This window comes from Lepidochelys kempii, chromosome 5 (assembly GCF_965140285.1).
Source record: "Lepidochelys kempii isolate rLepKem1 chromosome 5, rLepKem1.hap1, whole genome shotgun sequence".
NCBI classification, from domain to species: domain Eukaryota; kingdom Metazoa; phylum Chordata; order Testudines; family Cheloniidae; genus Lepidochelys; species Lepidochelys kempii.
The window spans coordinates 46056687-46076220 of record NC_136384.1 but is presented as its reverse complement, the minus strand read 5'-3'; the positions used below and the strand labels follow the sequence as shown (position 1 = coordinate 46076220).

At 38.7% G+C, this 19534-nt stretch overlaps 1 protein-coding gene across 8 annotated transcripts in view; it reads right to left on the bottom strand.

Annotated features, from left to right (window-relative positions):
• Nucleotides 1-19534, bottom strand: part of AP3B1 (adaptor related protein complex 3 subunit beta 1) — a 346467-nt gene that overhangs the window by 155804 nt on the left and 171129 nt on the right. For all 8 annotated transcript variants that reach the window (XM_073344162.2, XM_073344164.2, XM_073344167.2 and 5 more), the window contains 4 exons: nucleotides 8230-8388; nucleotides 4375-4472; nucleotides 2848-2902; nucleotides 2694-2765 (listed from right to left, as the gene is read on the bottom strand). In XM_073344162.2, coding sequence (XP_073200263.1) covers nucleotides 2694-2765; nucleotides 2848-2902; nucleotides 4375-4472; nucleotides 8230-8388 — 384 coding nt within the window. The remainder of the gene's footprint in view (nucleotides 1-2693; nucleotides 2766-2847; nucleotides 2903-4374; nucleotides 4473-8229; nucleotides 8389-19534) is intronic.

Below are 19534 nucleotides of genomic sequence, written 5' to 3'. Positions count from 1 at the left end.
TAGAAATTATATGCATATTGTATTTTATCTACAAGAAAAAGTACCACTTAAAACTTAACAGAGCCCTTAATAGTTTAGGCAGAAATCTGCAGTACCCTGAAATTTTAACGTCCTCCAGAACCTAAAGAATGTGCTTTCAAAGCAACACAGTAGGGCTCAGCCCTGCATTTCCCACTAGCTGTAGCAAAATAACTAGCCACTGTATAACAAGTGGAGCATGGTGACGTGTTTTCCAACATGATGTAGACAAAACAAAGAAAAAAAGAAGCATGGGACATGACTAGGTTGAGGAGTGGGAGTGGAAAGAGAAGGTGCCAGACAGCAATGAATGAAATTTCCATAACTCATTCTCAAAGCAGCTGTGATCAAGAGTCCTTATTTGATGGAAATAGGTGCTTCCATAGCATTCATCAAATTCTTTTTTGACAAATTACAGCTCATCCTCAAAAGTCTCTCCCTAATTTTTGGTGAGGAAAAAAATAAAATCACTCCTGATATGCTACACCTGTGTACCACATCAAAAGTTTCGAGGCTGCATCAACACTGAAGCAGGAAGTTCCCTATATTGGAGACCGCCAATGCAATCTGAATGCAGAACATAGCCAGAAAGGACCTTTAGCAAGAGAAAAAGCTGGTAATATGAACTCAGTAACTGAACGAGACATGTATTTGGATTTAGAAGAGTTTTGACTAATTGTCTGGTTCTAAATGGAACAACAAACTGCAGGCGTCCCCACATTAAAGTGGGAAGTTTGACAGGTCTGCATACTTGAGCACTTGAGTTTTAGGAGTAATTTTTTAACACTGAAGTTTTTTTAAATGATGTGTACAACAATTTAGCACTTATTAACTGTTTTGAAACACTACATATTGCATTTAATAGTAATGGTTAGCATTTTTTCCATCTTCATAGCACTTAACAATTTAACCACCACCTTGTAAATAATGACAACACAGAGAGCAGAATGTCAGATATCCACCACAAATGTGGTGAAATAAAGGAGAGATGTTTTATTTTTAGTTTTAATGTAAGCTGTTAATTAAAAAATGTGACTGAAATATCAGGAATAATACAGGACTAGTATTTACGATCAGTCTCAATAAAAAAGTGCACTTTTCAGAAAGTGTACAGTAACATTTACTCCCAAAATATTTTATATATATAATTAAAAATGATGGGTTTTTTTTTCTCTCTCTCTCTCTCACCATATTCCCCCCTGCTGCACTCCATTCTCTTGTTTTTATGTACAAGTTTCTTGAAACACCATAGGTCTTACCAAAGATATAAGATCATAAGGGTTAGCCCTCTTCACCTTATAAAACACTCAGTTATTCCCAGCTTGGCAGCCACCTCCTACTTCTCCTTGCCTTCTTCCTTTGTCTTCTGAGAGTGATTTGATTCTGTGTGTAGGTGTCCCCGATTCCTCCCATTTCCCAGCATGCTCAGCAGTTTGTTTTAAAGTGAGGCCGCAAAGCCTTTCCCCCATTCCATTTTAACACTGGAATGGGTCAGAGAAGCTTTACGTTCTCAATTCACCAGTTTAAACAAAGGCTAGCTTCCTCCATAAGCCCTAAATTTACAGTTTCAAGTAAAAAGAAAGATTATATTAGGACTTGTTCTCTAATCTGTCCCCCTAAGATCAGGAAGTCTCCAACCACCTAAGACAGAACTAAGTTAAGAAAACTCATCTACCATTCTCTCAAATCTCTGGGCCTTAGTAAAACATCTGCTGATGAAAAGATGACAAAAACTTGTTAAGAAAAGGAGCCAGAAATATTTAGTATTCCAGTCAAAATTATTTTATTTACTTATTTATTTTAAAGTTGGAAAAACTAAAACAGAAAGGTTAAGTGACTGTCCCTTAAGTTCGAGGGATAGAGTTCAGATCTACAAATGGAACTCAAGAGTTCCAGGTCACAGCAGGCATCTCTCTACAGGTACATTGTGTGTACAAGGAAAGACAAAAATTTATATCACTATATACTCCATATGTCCTAAATTTTGTGGTCAACTCTGCACAGAAAAGTGAAGTTCTGGACAATACTAAACCTGACCTCTATTCCCAACTCTCTCTCTCTCACATACACAGTGTGACTGTATCCTGGGCCAGCTCTACCTTTTTTGCAGCCCGAAGCAGTGAAGCAAAAAAAAAAAGTGGCCACCAAAGAAGAAAAAATAAAAATAAACCAAAGTGCCGCCAAGGAAGGAGTGCTGCTCCAAGAACGGCCGAAGTGCCGCCCCTTCTGATTTGCCACCCCAGGCACCAGCTTCCTTCGCTGGTGTCTAGAGCTGGCCCTGACTATATCTCAAATTTCCTGAATTATAAAATGGGAATAATAATACTTTCCCACCATCATAAAGCATTGAGATCTTGAAGTGAAAAGCAAAGCATATCTACTAGTAATATCAGAGTAACTCTGAGTGGACACCTCTTCAGATAGAAAGAGAGCCATTGCTGCCTTACACAACATTTCGATTCAGCATATTCTGTTAGCCTGATGTACCTGGAAATCATCCATTTGCCTGCCCCAAATGCCATCTGTAGAAATCAGACTGAAAAAGCAGAGTAATTCAGAGAGACATGAGTTTCACAGCAGTCAAAGAGTATGTTTCTTTCCTGTTAGAAATACTAACCAATCATACAGTGCATACATGAAATATATATATATATATTATGTATTATAAAACACACCTTTGATGTTTTGATCATTGTTGGATCAGTTGACCTAACATAGAAACTCTTCAGGTAAGGTTCAAACATGCCCTGAAAAATAAAAGCCATTGAAGAAGTAGTTATGCCTATGCTTAATTTAAAGTATAATCTAGAAAATGGTAAGAAGGTATACCTTTCTTTGAATTGACATAGTTGCAATATTCTGCAGAACAATATACTGCACTTCCCTAGAAATTAAAGAGAGAGTACTGTTGAATATATTTATCAAAATTACGTATTCGAAGATCAGTATATTAAAAGCAAAAAAAATTAAGACCAAAAGGATGCACTTACATGTATTGCTGAAAGGTTTTTAGCTGAATTTTCAATAAATATCTGTGAATATGCTTTCTATGCATATAAGCTACCATGCATATTTGACTTATAAAATATACTCAAGTATGCCAAAGAAACAAGAAAAGGTTGAGGCATGATAGCTATCACATGTCACTCATCAGTTTTACAGCGAGATGCAGCACAAATTTAGAACTGTCACTTTTAAAAGGTAGACAATGTGGGTGAAGTAATATCTCTTTTTGGACTACTTCCGTTGGTGAGAGACACAAGCTGTCGAGCTTATGCAGAGCTCTTCTTCAGGTCAACCACCTTTCCGATAAAATCCTGGGACGAACACAGCTACAACAACACTGCATACTTTTAAAAGGAAAATATTACTTTTCAATGTAATGATGCAGCCTTTGTTTGACATATTATGTCTTTCCTCAAACTAAAAAAAAAAATTAAGGATTTATTTAGGAGTTTTGAAGGTAGCATTGCAATACATACAACAAACCAGAACCTCGAGAAGGTCCCATATTTCTAGATACTGAGGCTAAAAAAAAAATGTTTACTCTTTGTCTGCACTATAGTAACTGCTGTGGTAGACAACAATTTAGCCTCACCTAATATTTGTGCTGCATATGTGGGATGGACAATACTTGGCAACTAACAGGTGTTTTAAAAGGAGTTTTCCAAGGACAATTAAAAAAAAAAGTGGTTTGGCGTGTATGCTGCTAGTCCCAGGTATCTGTCAGAGGGCAGTGTGCATATTCTGGTAAACTGTAGACCACTACAAAGATATAAATATTTATCTAGCACTAATATACAACATTAAAAAGACGTGCAGAATATTTTGACTATGAATATCTTCGTTTAGAGACTCAAAAGGTGGTCTAGGTTCAATCCAAACACTTCCATATCTTGGTTTCTCTACCTCTTAGTGGAGGCTGCTACCATAGCCTACCTCAGAGTGGGGTGTCAAGTGTCTTATTTAATGTTTATGAAGACACTAAAGAATTACAAAGTATTATAATTTCCAACAGTTCAATGTAAGCCCAAACTAACTTTTTTCACTGTTCCCATGTGTATACCCAGCAGTCAGCCATGTTCATTTCCCGGAGTACAACTGTCTAGGAGCGATGAGGTGCTCATGGCTAGGGGGTACATGCTATAAATGGAGAGTCCTGCAAAAATGTTCTGTTTAGTGGTATAAATCGGTGTTTACTCTAAGCCCAGAACTGGTTTGGCAGGCTTTTCCAAGCATCAGCTTAGACCTAACATTATAAGCCTCAATTTATGATGTACAATTACATATAATTTAAAACAAAGGCAAACTGTTTAGCAAGTTCTGTTTGAAGTTCAACAAAAGAGCTTGACCCACCTATTGCTACGAAGTAAACGCACTAAGGATTTAGAAACAATGCCAGCCTCTGACTTTGGTGCCAAGTGCCAGTAAAGTTGGGCAACTGCCATCACCACCTGAAAATACAATGTTAACACGCAGAACAATCTGCTACCTTAAAATAACTACACAATATATACCATGCTCTACTTTCAAGCTTCAAAATTACACACTCATTGCTTGTACAAAGATTTAAGTTTCTATTTCTGCATATATAATCTTTGATACCAAGGGGCTGATTCAAAAGCCAGGAGATATTTTCATTTCTGAATTCTAAGCTAATGAATAATTTACATTCCTATCAGTAATAAATAAATAACCAAATGTAGCTAAAGTTCTAATCAAACTGATATGTGTAAGAAACCAGAACTTACAGCCTTATTAGTATAAATTAATGAGAAAATTCCCTTTCTTTAAATCTATATAAAGCTTTTTATTTTTTATTAAAATCTAGCTCCAGTAATAGCTGTTCATTAATTAGTTTTAAACAGTAATACCAGTACCAAAAACCTTTTCCTATTACCATATTTATCAATCTATACAATGCTATTTACATTTAATGATGACCTACAAGGACCTAAAACAACAAAAGGAAACCTGTAGGGTTATGTGCTCGTGATCCAAGTTACAAAATGTAAGAGACTGTAAAAAACACACAATTGCTTTTTAAAACTTAATAGGTCGTCATCCTCCTGGAAACAAAGATAATGTTGTGCCAATATTTTTAAAAGGGTACATGGGATGACTCTAGTTAACTACGGGCCAGGCAGCCTAATATTCTGAACAAAACCATGAAAGGGCTCATAAGGGATGCAGTCTGGCAAAAATTAAAAGAATGACATCCTCAAATTGAACATGAGCCAAAAATGTGAAGCTGTTGCAAAAAAAGGCTATTATTCTGGGGTGTAGTAACAGGGGTGTCATATATAAGACACAGGAGGTAATTGTTCCACTCTGCTTAGCACTGATCAGGCCTCAGCTGGAGTACTGTGTCCAGTGTTGGGCACCATACTTTAAGAAAGATATGGACAAACTAGAGAAAGTCCAGAGGAGAGCAACAAAAAGTGACAGAAAGTTTAGAAAACCTGACCTGAGGAAAGGTCAAAAAACTGGGCATGTTTAGTCTTGAGAGAAGATGACTGATGGAGGACCTCATAAGAGTTTTAAATATATTTAGGTCTGTTGTAAAGAAGATGCTGATCAATTGTTCTCCATGTCCACTGAAGATAGGACAAGAAATAATCTGCCACAAACGACATTTAGGTTACATATTAAGAAAAAAAAAATTATACAGATAGTTAAGCACTGGAATAGATTCCCAAGGGAGGTTGTGGAATCCTTGTCACTGGAGGTTTTTAAGAACAGAGTAGATAAAAACACCTGTATGGGTGGTTTAGGTATTCATTGCCTGTTTCAGAGAGAGGGGTTGGACTAAATGACTTTTCGAGGTCCCTTCCAGCCCTACATTTTTATGATTCTATAAACACTAATCAAACAAACTTGATATTTCTGATGCAATTACAAATTCAGTTGATAAAGGTAATTACATTAATATAATATATTTAGACTTTAGTAAGGTATTTGATTAACTTAGTGCCACAGTATATTTTTATTAAATAATAAACACTATACAAATGAATGTAGCACACATTAAATGGACTAAAAACTGGCTTATGGATGGATCTCAAAAAGTAAATGAGAAATCATATAATGTATTTCTAGTGGAGTCCCCAGGGATCTGTTCTTGGCCCAAAGTATTGAATATCTTTTTCAATGATACAGAAGAAAATGATATCATGGAGGGTAAAGTTTGCAAAATTGGTGGAGTGGCAAATAATGAGAAAGACATTAAGTATTCAGAGTGGTGTGGATCGTTTGGTAACCTGGGTTCATTTGAATATGAGTTTTTACACTGCCAAATGCAACCAAGAATATAGGTCACATTAGACAAGCAGACAGTCATTTGGAAAGCAGCAACTTTGAAAAAGACTTGGGGATCATGGTGGATAACCAACTGAATATGAGCTCGCAGAAACTCAGAGACCTAATACAATCTTTGGACATATAAGCAGGGGAATATGTAGTAGAAGTAGGAAGGTGGTATTATCAAGCTATTTGGCATTAGTGAGACCATTACCAGAATACTGTTATCAGTTCTAATATCCACACTTGAAAGAGATGTTGGCAAACTGGAAAGGATTCAGAAAAGAGCAACAAACGATTTGAGGCCCAGAACATATGCTTTACAGTGAGACCGAAGAAGCTCAATTTATTTAGTTTATCTAAGAAAAGGTTAAGAGATGACTTGATCATGGTCTACTCTATAAGTACCTGAGCAAGAAAGAGTTCTCTGCTATCCGAAATCTTACCTAGATAAATGTCCAATTGCTGAAGGTGAAGTTGGACAAATTTAGACGAGAGCTAAGCAAATGTAATTAGCTATTTGAACAATTTACCTAGTGATGTGGTAGACTCTCAATTAGCTGAAGCCAGTAAATCAAGACTCGATATCTTTCTAAAAGAAGATCAGTTCTAATACAAGTAGAAATTATGGTCTGGCAGGAATTAATGGGTGAAATTCCATGGCTTATGTTATGTAGGAGATCAGACAAGATAATCATAATGGTTTCTTTTGACCTTAAAGATCTGTGCATCTATGAAAAGTCAGATACTTTAATCTAGCTCCTAGAGACACTCAGCATGTACTATGCAGATGATGTTTTAGCCACCTCGGAATTCTGCTGGGAGACTGAAGGTAGGACTCAGGCTGGGATTTTCAAAGGATGTGGGTGTTTAACTCCTCCAGGCTCCTTTGAAAATCCCCACCTCAGAGAAAAGTGCCATCTAATAAATCACGAGCGCCTACGGTTTTCCTTGAGAGTCTTCATTCACATATTGCCAGCAGATCGAGGGACGTGATCGTTCCCCTCTATTCGACATTGGTGAGGCCTCATCTGGAGTACTGTGTCCAGTTTTGGGCCCCACACTACAAGAAGGATGTGGAAAAATTGGAAAATGTCCAGCGGAGGGCAACAAAAATGATTAGGGGACTGGAAAACATGACTTATGAGGAGAGGCTGAGGGAACTGGGATTGTTTAGTCTGCAGAAAAGAAGAATGAGGAGGGATTTGATAGTTTCTTTCAACTACCAAAGAGGATGGAGCTAGACTGTTCTCAGTGGTAGCGGATGACAGAACAAAGAGTCTCAAGTTGGTCTCAAGTTGGTCTCAAGTTGCAGTGGGGGAGGTTTAAGTTGGATATTAGGAAAAACTTTTTCACTGGGAGGGTGGTGAAACACTGGAATGTGTTACCTAGGGAGGTGGTGGAATCTCCTTCCTTAAAAGTTTTTAAAGCCCTGGCTGGGATGATTTAGTTGGGGATTGGTCCTGCTTTGAGCAGGGGTTTGGACTAGATGACCTCCTGAGGTCCCTTCCAACCCTGATATTCTATGATTCTATGATTAACAGGGTTTGTTTCACCAGAGTTTCTGAAAACTGATAAGCTAAACAACCTGAAGTGCCATGTCAGCAGTCATATACTGTATTGCCTAATTCCCCTCTTACTCTTAATATAAAGAATAAGTAGGGAGCACGTAACATGGCTGTTTAGGACTTTAGTGTTAAATTACTCTCCCACTTTTAAGGACATTCAGTTGAAAACTGGTTACTTTTAGTTAGCTACAACAGAACTATTGTGTAACTACACAATTCTGCATGGTATTTTCTATACATATGGGGGGGGCATACTCTACACCTGAATGCTCTAAATACTTGATTAAAACATTTTATAAGGGTGCACACTTAGCAGTTCAAGACACAAAGGTGTTTGTCATACAGCAGCATTCCGGCTTTGCAGCAAGGGCTTTGTATTTCGTATCAGCAATCTATGGTCTGGATCCATAGCATAGGGTTTCTTCACTTTCTGATCCTTCTTTTTCTGTTCTTCATCAGACTCATAGAAATCCTTCTCATTGTCCTCATCCAAAACACCATCCTAAAAGAAAATATTTACATCAAAGACTTGAATCAATCAGTTTTATAAAAAAGCATCCGTAACAAAACAATTTCAAATGAAAATGAATTATTTTACAAAAAAGGGGTTTTTTTTAATAGCCTGTTCCCCTATTTTGCTCAGTCCACCTAGTTCAGAATGTAAGAACACATAATCTGAACAACATACTCTAAAGTGCAGCATATTTGGAAATAAGTTTTCAATTATTGGGTGAAATTCTATGGCTGATAGTATGTACTGTAGGTGATTAGACTAGAAGATCACAATGGTCAGTTCTGGACTTGAAGTCTATGAATTGCAGTTGGCATTTCTGAGAATGAACTTTAGCTGTTCGAACTTCATGATATTTGAGGATATGAAGCACTGATGCTACAAAAGGAAGGTGAAAGGTGGTCCCAGTAATTTACCTACACACAAATGCAGACAACTACAGTCAGATAGAGGAAGGATGGTTTTATGCCCCAGGCACTACACTGGGATTAGGAAGATATGATTGTGTCCCTGTCTCTGCTACAGATTTTGAGAGATGTAGGTCAGGTTATTTAGGCTCTATGCCTTAACTACCTATCAGGAGAATACTGATCTGACCAGGAAAATTGTAAAAAATTTATTAAAGGTTCTGAGATGCCAAGAGTCCTGGCTACACTTTAAAAGGCTCAGATTCAAGAAAAATATCTGATTTAAAAACATTGTTTAATTATCAACTTGCTCTTTGTATGTTTTTTTTACCTGCACTGAAGAACAGAAAATAGTTTTACAAATCTTTCATTGAGTGCACATTCTGACAACGCCAAAACAGGCCTTTTATTAACAAATAATAATGTCAAGATGGATACCATCAGTATTAGATTTTAAAACATTAGGACCGACCCAAATCTGGGGTGTACATCCATGTATTTCTACTGAAGTCAACGGAACTAGGCCAATTTATAGCAGTTCAGGATCTGGCCCCTTCTTTACAATTAGGTTTCATTTTCCAAACACATTTCACAATCCAGATACAGAAAAAGATACTTCAGTTAAGCAACTTACTTTCTAACTTTTGAAGATTACAAGACTAAGCAAAATGAGTCACATGTTTTTTAAAGGACCATTTCCTGTGTATAACCAATAGAAAGCATAGTCACATTCAGAAAAGGCACCCACACTGTGGAACTCGATCACTAGACCTAGTTTTTATCTGATTCATAGGAAACAGTTATTTTAACCACACTAAGCTGACACTTAGCATACAAAGTAGCCATCCTTCATTTGTTGTAGTAAATTATTTTAATCTTAAGTCTTTTTTTAAAGGCTTTTTTACTATTTTTTTTAAATAGTAAAGCAGATAAAATGCAGGCTTTGGGTGGTGTTTTTAAATAATTATTATAAAATATAAACAGTTTAATTTTAAAAACTGAAGTTTTGCAGTAAATTTAGCTTTAGCTTTCACGTCAATTGTTTTTATTTTTGCAAGAGATTTTTGCTGTTAAGTTTGAATAAATAGGCAAGGCCACCTTTCAGAAGTCACTGTTGTTTATGTGCAGTAACTTTCGCTACTAGCCAAGCCCACCCCAAAAACATTTTGGTGGTACAGTTTCTTTTCAATATGCTCAGTTAGGAAAGTTAAGGAATCGTACACAAGAAAGAAAAAAATACTTTGCCAAAACAATAAAACTAAGTTCTGAGATAGTTAGCCCTGATCTTACATTTACATATAAAATACTAAACTGAATGGGCATATTCTGATACTGTTCTCCACATTCTATACCAGCATGACATTGATGGCTGTATGATAACAAAAGGGAATCAGTTTATATTCTTTGCTTGCTTCAAAGTTTCAAAAAATCCTCCTGAGGTTGGTGGGCATTTGTTTGGGTTTTTTTTGTTTTTTAAGAAATGTACAGAGCTGTCGTCATCAGTCATTGGGGCTTTCTAGGCAGTGGAGGATACTGAGAGACCCCTGGCACATGGCTTTAGAAGACTGTCAATTTCAGGGTTAGGAAGGAATTTCCCTATTATTCTTATCATTTGTACTGCAGTAGTTCCTACAGACCACACCAATAAGGGATGAGAGGCCCACTAGCTCCAGTGAAAAGGAACTTGCATAAGTATATACAGTTTCTCTCAGTCGATGATGATATAGCCTCAAAAACAAACATTCAAAGGAGTGATCCTCTAAGATGTCACATTCACAGCTCTTACAGTAAGTGACCCACAGACTTTCCATGTCATCTTACAACTGTTCTCAGTGTTTACACATAACTGAATATACATATTCAATTTTTCAGGCTAGACTCAACCCAACCTTTCCTTTTTGCACCCACAACTGTCACTTTTAATGTTTAATTAACTACCAGATTGCACCCATGCACAGACAGACATCAAAAGTGACATTAAATTGGTGGTCCTGCAGAATGATCATTCCTCTATCACAGACAATTTCTCCATGAATCAATACTTTTAGTAGAGTAGAACAGCAGTTCTCAAACTGTGGGTCGGAACCCCAAAGGAGGTCACGACCCCATTTTAATGTGGTCTCTAGGGCTGGCTTAGTCTAGCTGGGGTCCGGGACTAAAGCTGAAGCCCAAGCTGCAGCCCCACCACCGGAGCCGAAGCCTGAGAACTTCAGCCCTGGGCAGCAATACTCAAGTTACAGGACCCGTGCCAAGGGCTAAAGTCCTTGGACTTCAGCTTGTCCCCCGGCACAGGTCTGTGGGGTTTGGACTTTGCCCCGCCCCCCACGTTTGCCAACTTTCTGATTGCAGAAAACCTAACACCCTTACCCACCCCACGCCCTAACCCCTTCTCCAAGCCCCATCCCTTCTCTTAGGCTCCACCCCCACTCATATCATCCCCGCCTCCCTCCATCACTCACTCATTTTCACTGGGGTGGAGCAGTAGGTTGAGGGCTCCAGCTGGGGGTGCGAGCTCTGGGGTGTAGGAGGGGGCTGGGGGGTGGGGCTGAGAGGTTTGGAGTGTGGAAGGGGGCTCTGGGCTTGGGCAGGGGGTTCGTTTGTGGAAGGGGATATGGGCTTTGTGCTGGGGCCAGAAATGAGGGGTTCAGAGTGTTGGGAGGGGGTTCTAGGCTGGGGGAGGGGGTTGGGGTGCAGGGGGGATGAGGGCTCTGGATGGGGGTAAAAGCTCTGGCATGCAGGAGGTGGCTCTGGGCTTGGGCAGAGGGGTTCAGAGTGCAAGAGGACTCAGGGCTGGGGCAGGGGGATGGGGTGCGAAAGGGGGTGAGGACTCCAGTTGAGGGTGTGGGCTCTGGGGTGGGGCTGAGGATGAGGGGTTTGGGGTGCAGGAAGGGGCTCAGGTCTAGAGCAGGAGTGCGAGAGGGGGTACAGGCTCCAGGTGGTGCTTACCTCAGGTGGCTCCTTGGAAGCGGCAACATGTCCCTCCAGCTCCTAAGTGAAAGGGTGGCCAGGGGGCTCCACGCGCTGCCCCCATCCACAGGCACTGTCCCCACAGTTGCCATTGGCTGTGTTTCCTGGACAATGGGAGCTGTGGAACCGGTGCTTGGGACAGCACCTGCACAACAGAGAGGGGAAGCATGCAGAGTCCCCCTGGCCACCCCTGCACCTAGGAGCCAGAGGGACATGCCGTCCACTTCCAGGAGCCACTGTAGCCAACCAGACTTTTGGCAGCCCAGTCAACTGTGCTGACCGAAACAGCCAGGGTCTCTTTTCAACAGGGCATTCCGGTCGAAAACCGGATGCCTGGAAACCCTAACCCCAACTGGGGGGGCGGGTTCAGGCTTTGGTCGTCGTCATCATCCCCCTCCCAGGTCATGTAATAATTTTTGTCATGTAATAATTTTTGTTGTCAGAAGGGGGTCGCGGTGCAGTGAAGTTTGACAAACCCTGGACTAGAGAGTTAGGATCTAAACGCAGCTTCCAAAAAACAAATATTCCAATTCAACCTGCTGACCAGTCAGCTCAAACTTTCCTGTAGTACTCTAGCAATGAGGGATACTGTTCCTTATTAAGGGCTTGGTTTTTTAAATTAACTATTGATAAATTTATCAGACTGGTAGCCCTGTTAGTCTGTATCAGCAAAAACTAGGAATACTTGTGGCACCTTAGAGACTAAAATGTATTTGGGCATAAGCTTTTGTGGGCTAAAACCCATTTCATCAGATGCACGGAGTGGAAAATATAGTAGGAGGATAGATATACACAGTACATGAAAAGATGGGAGTTGCCTTACCAAGTGGGAGTCAGTTCTAACAAGATAATTCAATTAAAGTGGGCTATTATCAACAAGAGGAAAAATCACTTTTGAAGAGGTAATCAGGATGGCCCATTTCAAACAGTTGACAAGAAGGTGTTAGGAACAGTAGGGGAAAATTAGCATGGGGAAATTAGTTTTTAGTTCTTGTAGTGACCCATCCACTTCCAGTCTTTATTCAGGCCTAATTTGATGGTCTCCAGTTTGCAAATTAATTCCAGTTCTGCAGTTTCTCCAGGGAGATTGAAGTGTTCTCCGACTGGCTTTTGAATGTTATAATTCTTGACGTCTGATGTGTGTCCATTTATTCTTTTGCATAGAGACTGTCCAGTTTGGCCAATGTACATGGCAGAGGGGCATTGCTGGCACATGATGGCATATATCACATTGGTAGATGTGACGGTGAATGAGCCCCTGATGGTGTGGCTGATGTGGTTAAGTCCTCTGATGGCGTCCATCGAATAGATACGTGGACAGAGTTGGCAACGGGGTTTGTTGCAGGGATAGGTTCCTGGGTTAGTGTTTTTGTTGTGTGGTGTGTAGTTGCTGGTGAGTATTTGCTTCAGGCTGGGGGGCTGTCTGTAAGCGAGGACTGGCCTGTCTCCCAAGATCTGTGAGACTGAGGGATCGTCCTTCAGGATAGGTTGTTGATCCTTGATGATGCACTGAAGAGGTTTTAATTGGGGGCTGAAGGTGACGGCTAGTGGCCTTCTGTTGCTTTCTTTGTTGAGCCTGTCCTGTAATATATGACTTCTGGGTACTCTTCTGACTGTCAATCTGATTCTTCACTTCAGCAGGTGGGTATTGTAGTTTTAAGAACGTTTGATAGAGATCCTGAAGGTGTTTGTCTCTGTCTGAGGGATTGGAGCAAATGCGGTTGTATCTTAGAGCTTGGCTGTAGACAATGGATCGTGTGATGTGGTCTGGATGAAAGCTGGAGGCATGTACATAAGTACAGCAGTCCGTAGGTTTCCGGTATAGGGTGGTGTTTATGTGATCATCGCTCATTTGCACTGTAGTGTCCCGGAAGTGGATCTCTTGTGTGGACTGTGGACCGATCCAGGCTAAGGTTGATGGTGGGGTGGAAATTGTTGAAATCCTGAGAACTTAAGGGCATTAAATCAAGCACTCAGCACTTCATAAGATCAGGCCCAATTCACTGTTGTCCCGCACTTTGTGTTGTCATTAACACCAGAACAAAGAGGGTGTAAAAATGCCCCCGAATTATGGTAGCCTTTTTACACACACTTCGCTCTGGTATAAATCAGGGGTTCTCAACCTTTTTCTTTCTGAGCTGCCCCCCCAACATGCTATAAAAACTCCACAGCCCACTTGTGCCACAATAATTGGTTTTCTGCAGATAAAAGCCAGGGCCAGCCTTAGAGGGTAGCAAACAGAGCAACTGCCTGTGGCCCCATGCCACAGGGGCTCCCGCAAAGCTACTTTACTCAGGCTTCAGCTTCAGACCAAGGTGTTGGGGCTCAGGACCCCGGGCTTCAGTCCCATGTGGTGGGGCTTCGGCTTTCTTCCCAGGACCCTATCAAGTCTGGTCCTGCTTGGCGGACCTCCCCGAACACTGGTCCTGCTTGACGGACCCCCCAAAACCTGCTTGCAGCCCCCCACGGAGCCCCAGACCCCTGGTTGAGAACCACTGGTATAAATGACAATCAATCACAAGGTGTGGGACAAATACAAATCATATCATCATCTCTAATGTAAATTAACCAGGATACTCATGCTATTACTACTAGGATTTTTCTCCCTTACTACTTAAGAAGTTATCTAGATATGTGTATCAAATTAATTACACTCAGAGTTCCATGGAAAGATAAATAAGAAACCTACACACACAAATGATATTAACTGAACCTTTTTGTTTGGAAAGAAACTGCTTCACTATGACAAAAAAAGTTGAGACATATAAAAGTTGGAAAAAGCCTTTAAAACTTATCTTCCACTTTCTCAAAATGTAATTTTATCCTCCTTTTTGTCGTGTATATAATATTTATATAACTACACTTTAAGTGAAAAGATTTATTGATATTTAAGCAATTTACAAAAGAACATTTAAAAATAGTGTCTTGACATGTTTAAGTACACATCTTACTACAAAATTAACAATACTGAGCAGTATATTGTTATATTACAGTTTTTCCTTTTTTCAAGTTATCTAAATAAAACCATATATTAAAATATGTATATTTAACCATTCATATTAATTTTTAAAACCTTTTTGGGGAAGCTGAACATTTTCTTTAGGAGAGGAAGAAGAGAGGACTCAGGTGAGGTGATAGAAAGTATGTGAAATTAGACATGGGGGAATATAATTCAGCATTGTCTTTTATGTATACCCTTCTTAATTATCCATTGTTCCTGTAAATACAAAATTCTAGGGCCCTTATCAAAACAAATTATTTCAGTATTTGTTTGTTTTCCTGTACCAGGTATACTATTACTTTTATCAGTTCTTGTTTGTTTGTCTTGCACTGTTCTTACAATATATGTAAAGTCTTCATTAGATATTCTATCAGTAGGTTTTTCCAGTGATCTGCAGTTGGAGTCTTTGCCTGGGTCCACAGATTGAGGACTGCTTTTTGTTAGTTTGTTTGGTTTTGGTTTTTGTTATAAAGTGCAAGAAGAGCTGCTTCCTTATTCCGGGCTTAAATCTTTTTAATTAGCTAACTCCCAATATACATCCTTAAATCCTGTTTAAGTTCTATCTCTAGTAGTTTATTATTATTTCTTTCTTCATCCAGCATTCCCACGTTTATAAAAGAGAGCCTGGTTGTTTTGCATTTCATACTGACATCTGGGGCAATATTACACAAAGGAGAAACATACATTTTGTAGAACAGAAGGTGCAAATTCAGTATTATCTGATTTGTACTGGAGCCAATATTTATAATCTGAATGACCTCATTCCACTCTTCTGCTGTTTCACATTTACAGTTTACACTCCATAACTGAATAACTTTATCTGGCTTGTCTTTTAAAAACAATCCTGAAGTTATACATTTTAGACAATCTTAAATTTCTGAAACGTCAAGCCCTTGTATGACTTTTTTATACTACTGTACTTGAATCAACTACACACTCATATTTGCTTCCTTAGAATACACATCTAATAAGGAAATCACTTGTCTCTTAGGAGCTCTCATAAGACTGCAATTGAATTACACCTCTGTGTCAAAGCCAGTTCTGAATGACTCCTCAAGGTAGCTGTAGGCCAAGCAACTCTATTAAATGCATTAAATTAAATTAAATCAATTAAAAAAAAGTGTCTTCATACAAAGATTCATCAACAGCTTTTACTTTACGGTATTCATATAAGCAAATATTTTAGCTACCCAGAATATGAAGCTGTTGTACTAACCTGTTCAACACAGCAATTAGTGATTACATAAAACTCTGAGAATAAATGTTCACTTAAAATTGACACTGTTTCACTCCCACATTTCTCCTTGCAGTGTCCATTAACATACTTCTTCAGAGTTCAATTGAATTATTCTAATAAAGGACATTCCAGTTCTGCCTACTTTGCTATACCAGCGTTCAGGGTCACAGGTAGTAATTTTAGTAAGCAATATGCAAAACAACTTTTTTTTTTCCCCTATTAGTGTCCTACTCTCATGTTTATGTGAACCTTAAAACAATGTAGATAACTTATCTTGCTGTTAAGCAATATTACTACTAATAAACATTAACTTAATGGAATTCATATAAGAATATGAAACATCATTTAATGCTTTATACCAAATTGATATTCCTTAATATGAAATAATGCTGATCATTTAATTTCCAAGTAAATTATTTAACAGAAAAAAAAGCTTACCAAGTAGCACAGATACCAAGAATCAAAACGGGAAGTGAAAACACTTTACCACAATAGTTTTGATTTTTCCCTCTACTCTGATTCCTCCAGTGGAAAACTAGCTAAGTCTGGATTATCAACATTCAGAACAGTCCAAATGTTACAAAAAAGTAACTGAAGCCTTACTCAAGCAAAACAACCCAAGTGCTGAAAGAGTCCATAAAAATAACTTTTGCATTAAAAGAAAAGAAGGGAGATGATAAATGTCAAATTACATTGCTTATGCAGTACTGTATAAACTTATTTCTCTCTGCTGTTGGTTACCACTTATTAGGAGCTTGAAAATAAAATTTCCCTTCATATTTCATCTCTTACTATTGTTTATTATTTAAGTGCTAAAATTTTTTTTTTTTTTTGAGTAAAATACCAAGAGTATCTGGCAAACACTCTTTCTCCATTTCTAGTGTCAGAGCACCCGTCATGACTTCTTTTATTTACTTCTGTCTACACACCACTGAGCTCTTCTCTTTTAAAATTAAAATGTTAAAGTGCCAGATCAACAGCACTCAAAATTAAACTCTCATTTATCCACAGAACGTGCAACTGCAGTGCAAACTTCCAATGCATCTCAAACCTGTCCTAAAAGGATTACCTCTTCCAGTGCATTGCAACTCAGTCCTGAATGGACTACCCCTACAGTAAGAAGGTAATTCAGTCTTTATTGATTCAATAATTGATATGTCTGCTGTGACTGCCAGCAGGGGTGCCAACTAGTATATCAGTTCTATTCACGTGAACAGCAACACACAGTCCTGAAAATGGTACTTAACTAGTTGATCATTGCTGTGAAGTGGCAGGAGGCGCTCTCATGCATTTTAATTTTTTGGAAGTATTTTTCTGCATAAAAATGCCGATTAAAAAATTTGGAGCAAAGTCCAAACAATTTTATAAGGCTATTTGCCTCTTGTAAAAGTTCATAAATGCCATGTTTAGAAAAAATTATGGTGTCTCACACTTTCTGCATTCTTCCACAACCAGGAATATTAACTTGATCTTTGTTCTTCAGTGATGATTTATTTATTTCCCATCTAGAAAAAACCTCTTGTGAGATCAGAACTGGTTGTTACATGAATAATTATGTCCCAGATAGAGGATAACTTCCACATGGGAAATAAGCTTAATGAACTGAAGAACTCAGAATCAGAGCGTTTGTTCTCATACAAGCGTCTTAGTAAAATAGATTAGAAAAAGTGGTATGTAAGTACCATATACTGTACCATGGAATTGAATAGAAGCAATGGTATACAAATAGCAAGTTATGCATGTGAAAGATATAAATTAAGATGTAATAGGTGACCACAGGTTTTAAAAAATTGCCATTTCAAGTGTCAGATAATTTTACCCAGATAATTACCAACTTTACCAAAACAGGAGGGCAGTTACTAGGGGATCTGTGAAAATTCTATCACTTCAGACACCTGATCAGAATAACCAATATAAATTACCCTCAAATGCTATTCTGAGCCACAGAGTATACCCTCTACAAGTTTCTAAAAGTAATTTAAAAAAAAGGGGGGGGGGGCAAATTGCTCGCAACTTAGAACACATCTTTTAACAGAATTACATTAGTAATTCTTGTTACCTGAACAGTACTTATTTCCTAAAATCCCTCTGTATTCCATTCCTTTTTCTAAACAACATGCAACCATACAAACAAAACAGCTATTCACACGTGACATTCTCCTAACCAATAAAAACTATTTATACTATTGTTTGCATGGGTAAAATGTAACTAGCCTTAGGATTAACAATATAAAATTTGTAAACTGTCTCATCATTCCTGAAGAGTATTTAATCAACTATTAATTCAGAAAAAGGTAACCACAGTCAGAATTTTTAACACGAAAACTATTTTTATCTGCCAAATCCTTCCAAAGTAATATTTTAGTTCTTCTACTCCCATTTGCTGCAATCTGTTGTAAATCAGTACTATTATACTCTTTTGAGATTACAGTAGTCCCTAATATTTACACATTACAATTATTATGTTTTATAAGACCTCTGATGGGAGCTGTTCAGATGGTATTTGTGGGTCAAGTGGAAAATAGGCAAGTTTGTGTATTAGGTGCACAAAATATCACAACTATACCTCTCCGACTTGCTCCCTCTTGCTTTTCAATCCAACACTATGTCTCATTTGTCTTCTTATGGCTGCTGAAAAAGTACTCACAGCCCTCAAAGACAGTCTTCACTCACAAAAACGTGGCTCTTTTAAAGTGAGATAACTAATGTTCCTTAGCTAACTTACTCCAAAATTCTACTGGAGATGAGGCGTTGGTCATTTTTACTGTAATATAGCTAAGGGAGGTCAGCCATGAGTGGTGTGGGAGGGACATAGTGTTCACCTTGCCTAGCTACACTGCAGTAAAATCTTGTCTCCACTAGGATTTCACAGTGAAATAACTAACAGGAGTAGGGTATCTTGCTGTGAAGAAAAACACACCTTTTTTTAACCAGTGAAGACGTGGTGGCTTCTAACATTCCCATTTAATCCTCATCTTTCCTTTTGTCCTTGCATTTGACTCATTCTTGACCCTCTGAGTTCAATTATTTAGAACAAGTCTACACTCCAAAATTAAGTCAACCTACGTTATGTCAACATACAGCCACCACAGTAATTAAATCAGTTTTACACGTCCACACTACGTCCAGGAATGCTTGCACTGATTTAACTGCCAGAGTGGGGCTTTGGGGACAGCTTCTGAAAGGCAGCAACAGTCTATGTAAGCAACGCAGTGTCTACATTGACACTGCATCAACCTAACTAAATAGACCTAAGCGCTATGCTTCTCGTGGAGGTGGAGTTATTAAATTGGTATAGCAGGCAAGTTACAAAGGTGGGAGCTATATTTTAGTGTAGCTACTTACAGAGTTAGGTCGACATAAGCTGCCTCATACTGACCTAACTCTGTAGTGCAGACCAGGCCCTAGTTAGCAGTTTCTTGTAATCTGGTCATTACTGGGAAGATTCTGGGGAAAAAAATGTTAAAAGGCAGAGGACAATTCTAGCACGCAAGTCTCCTAGTTTCGTCAAAGGTTATTTCCTCT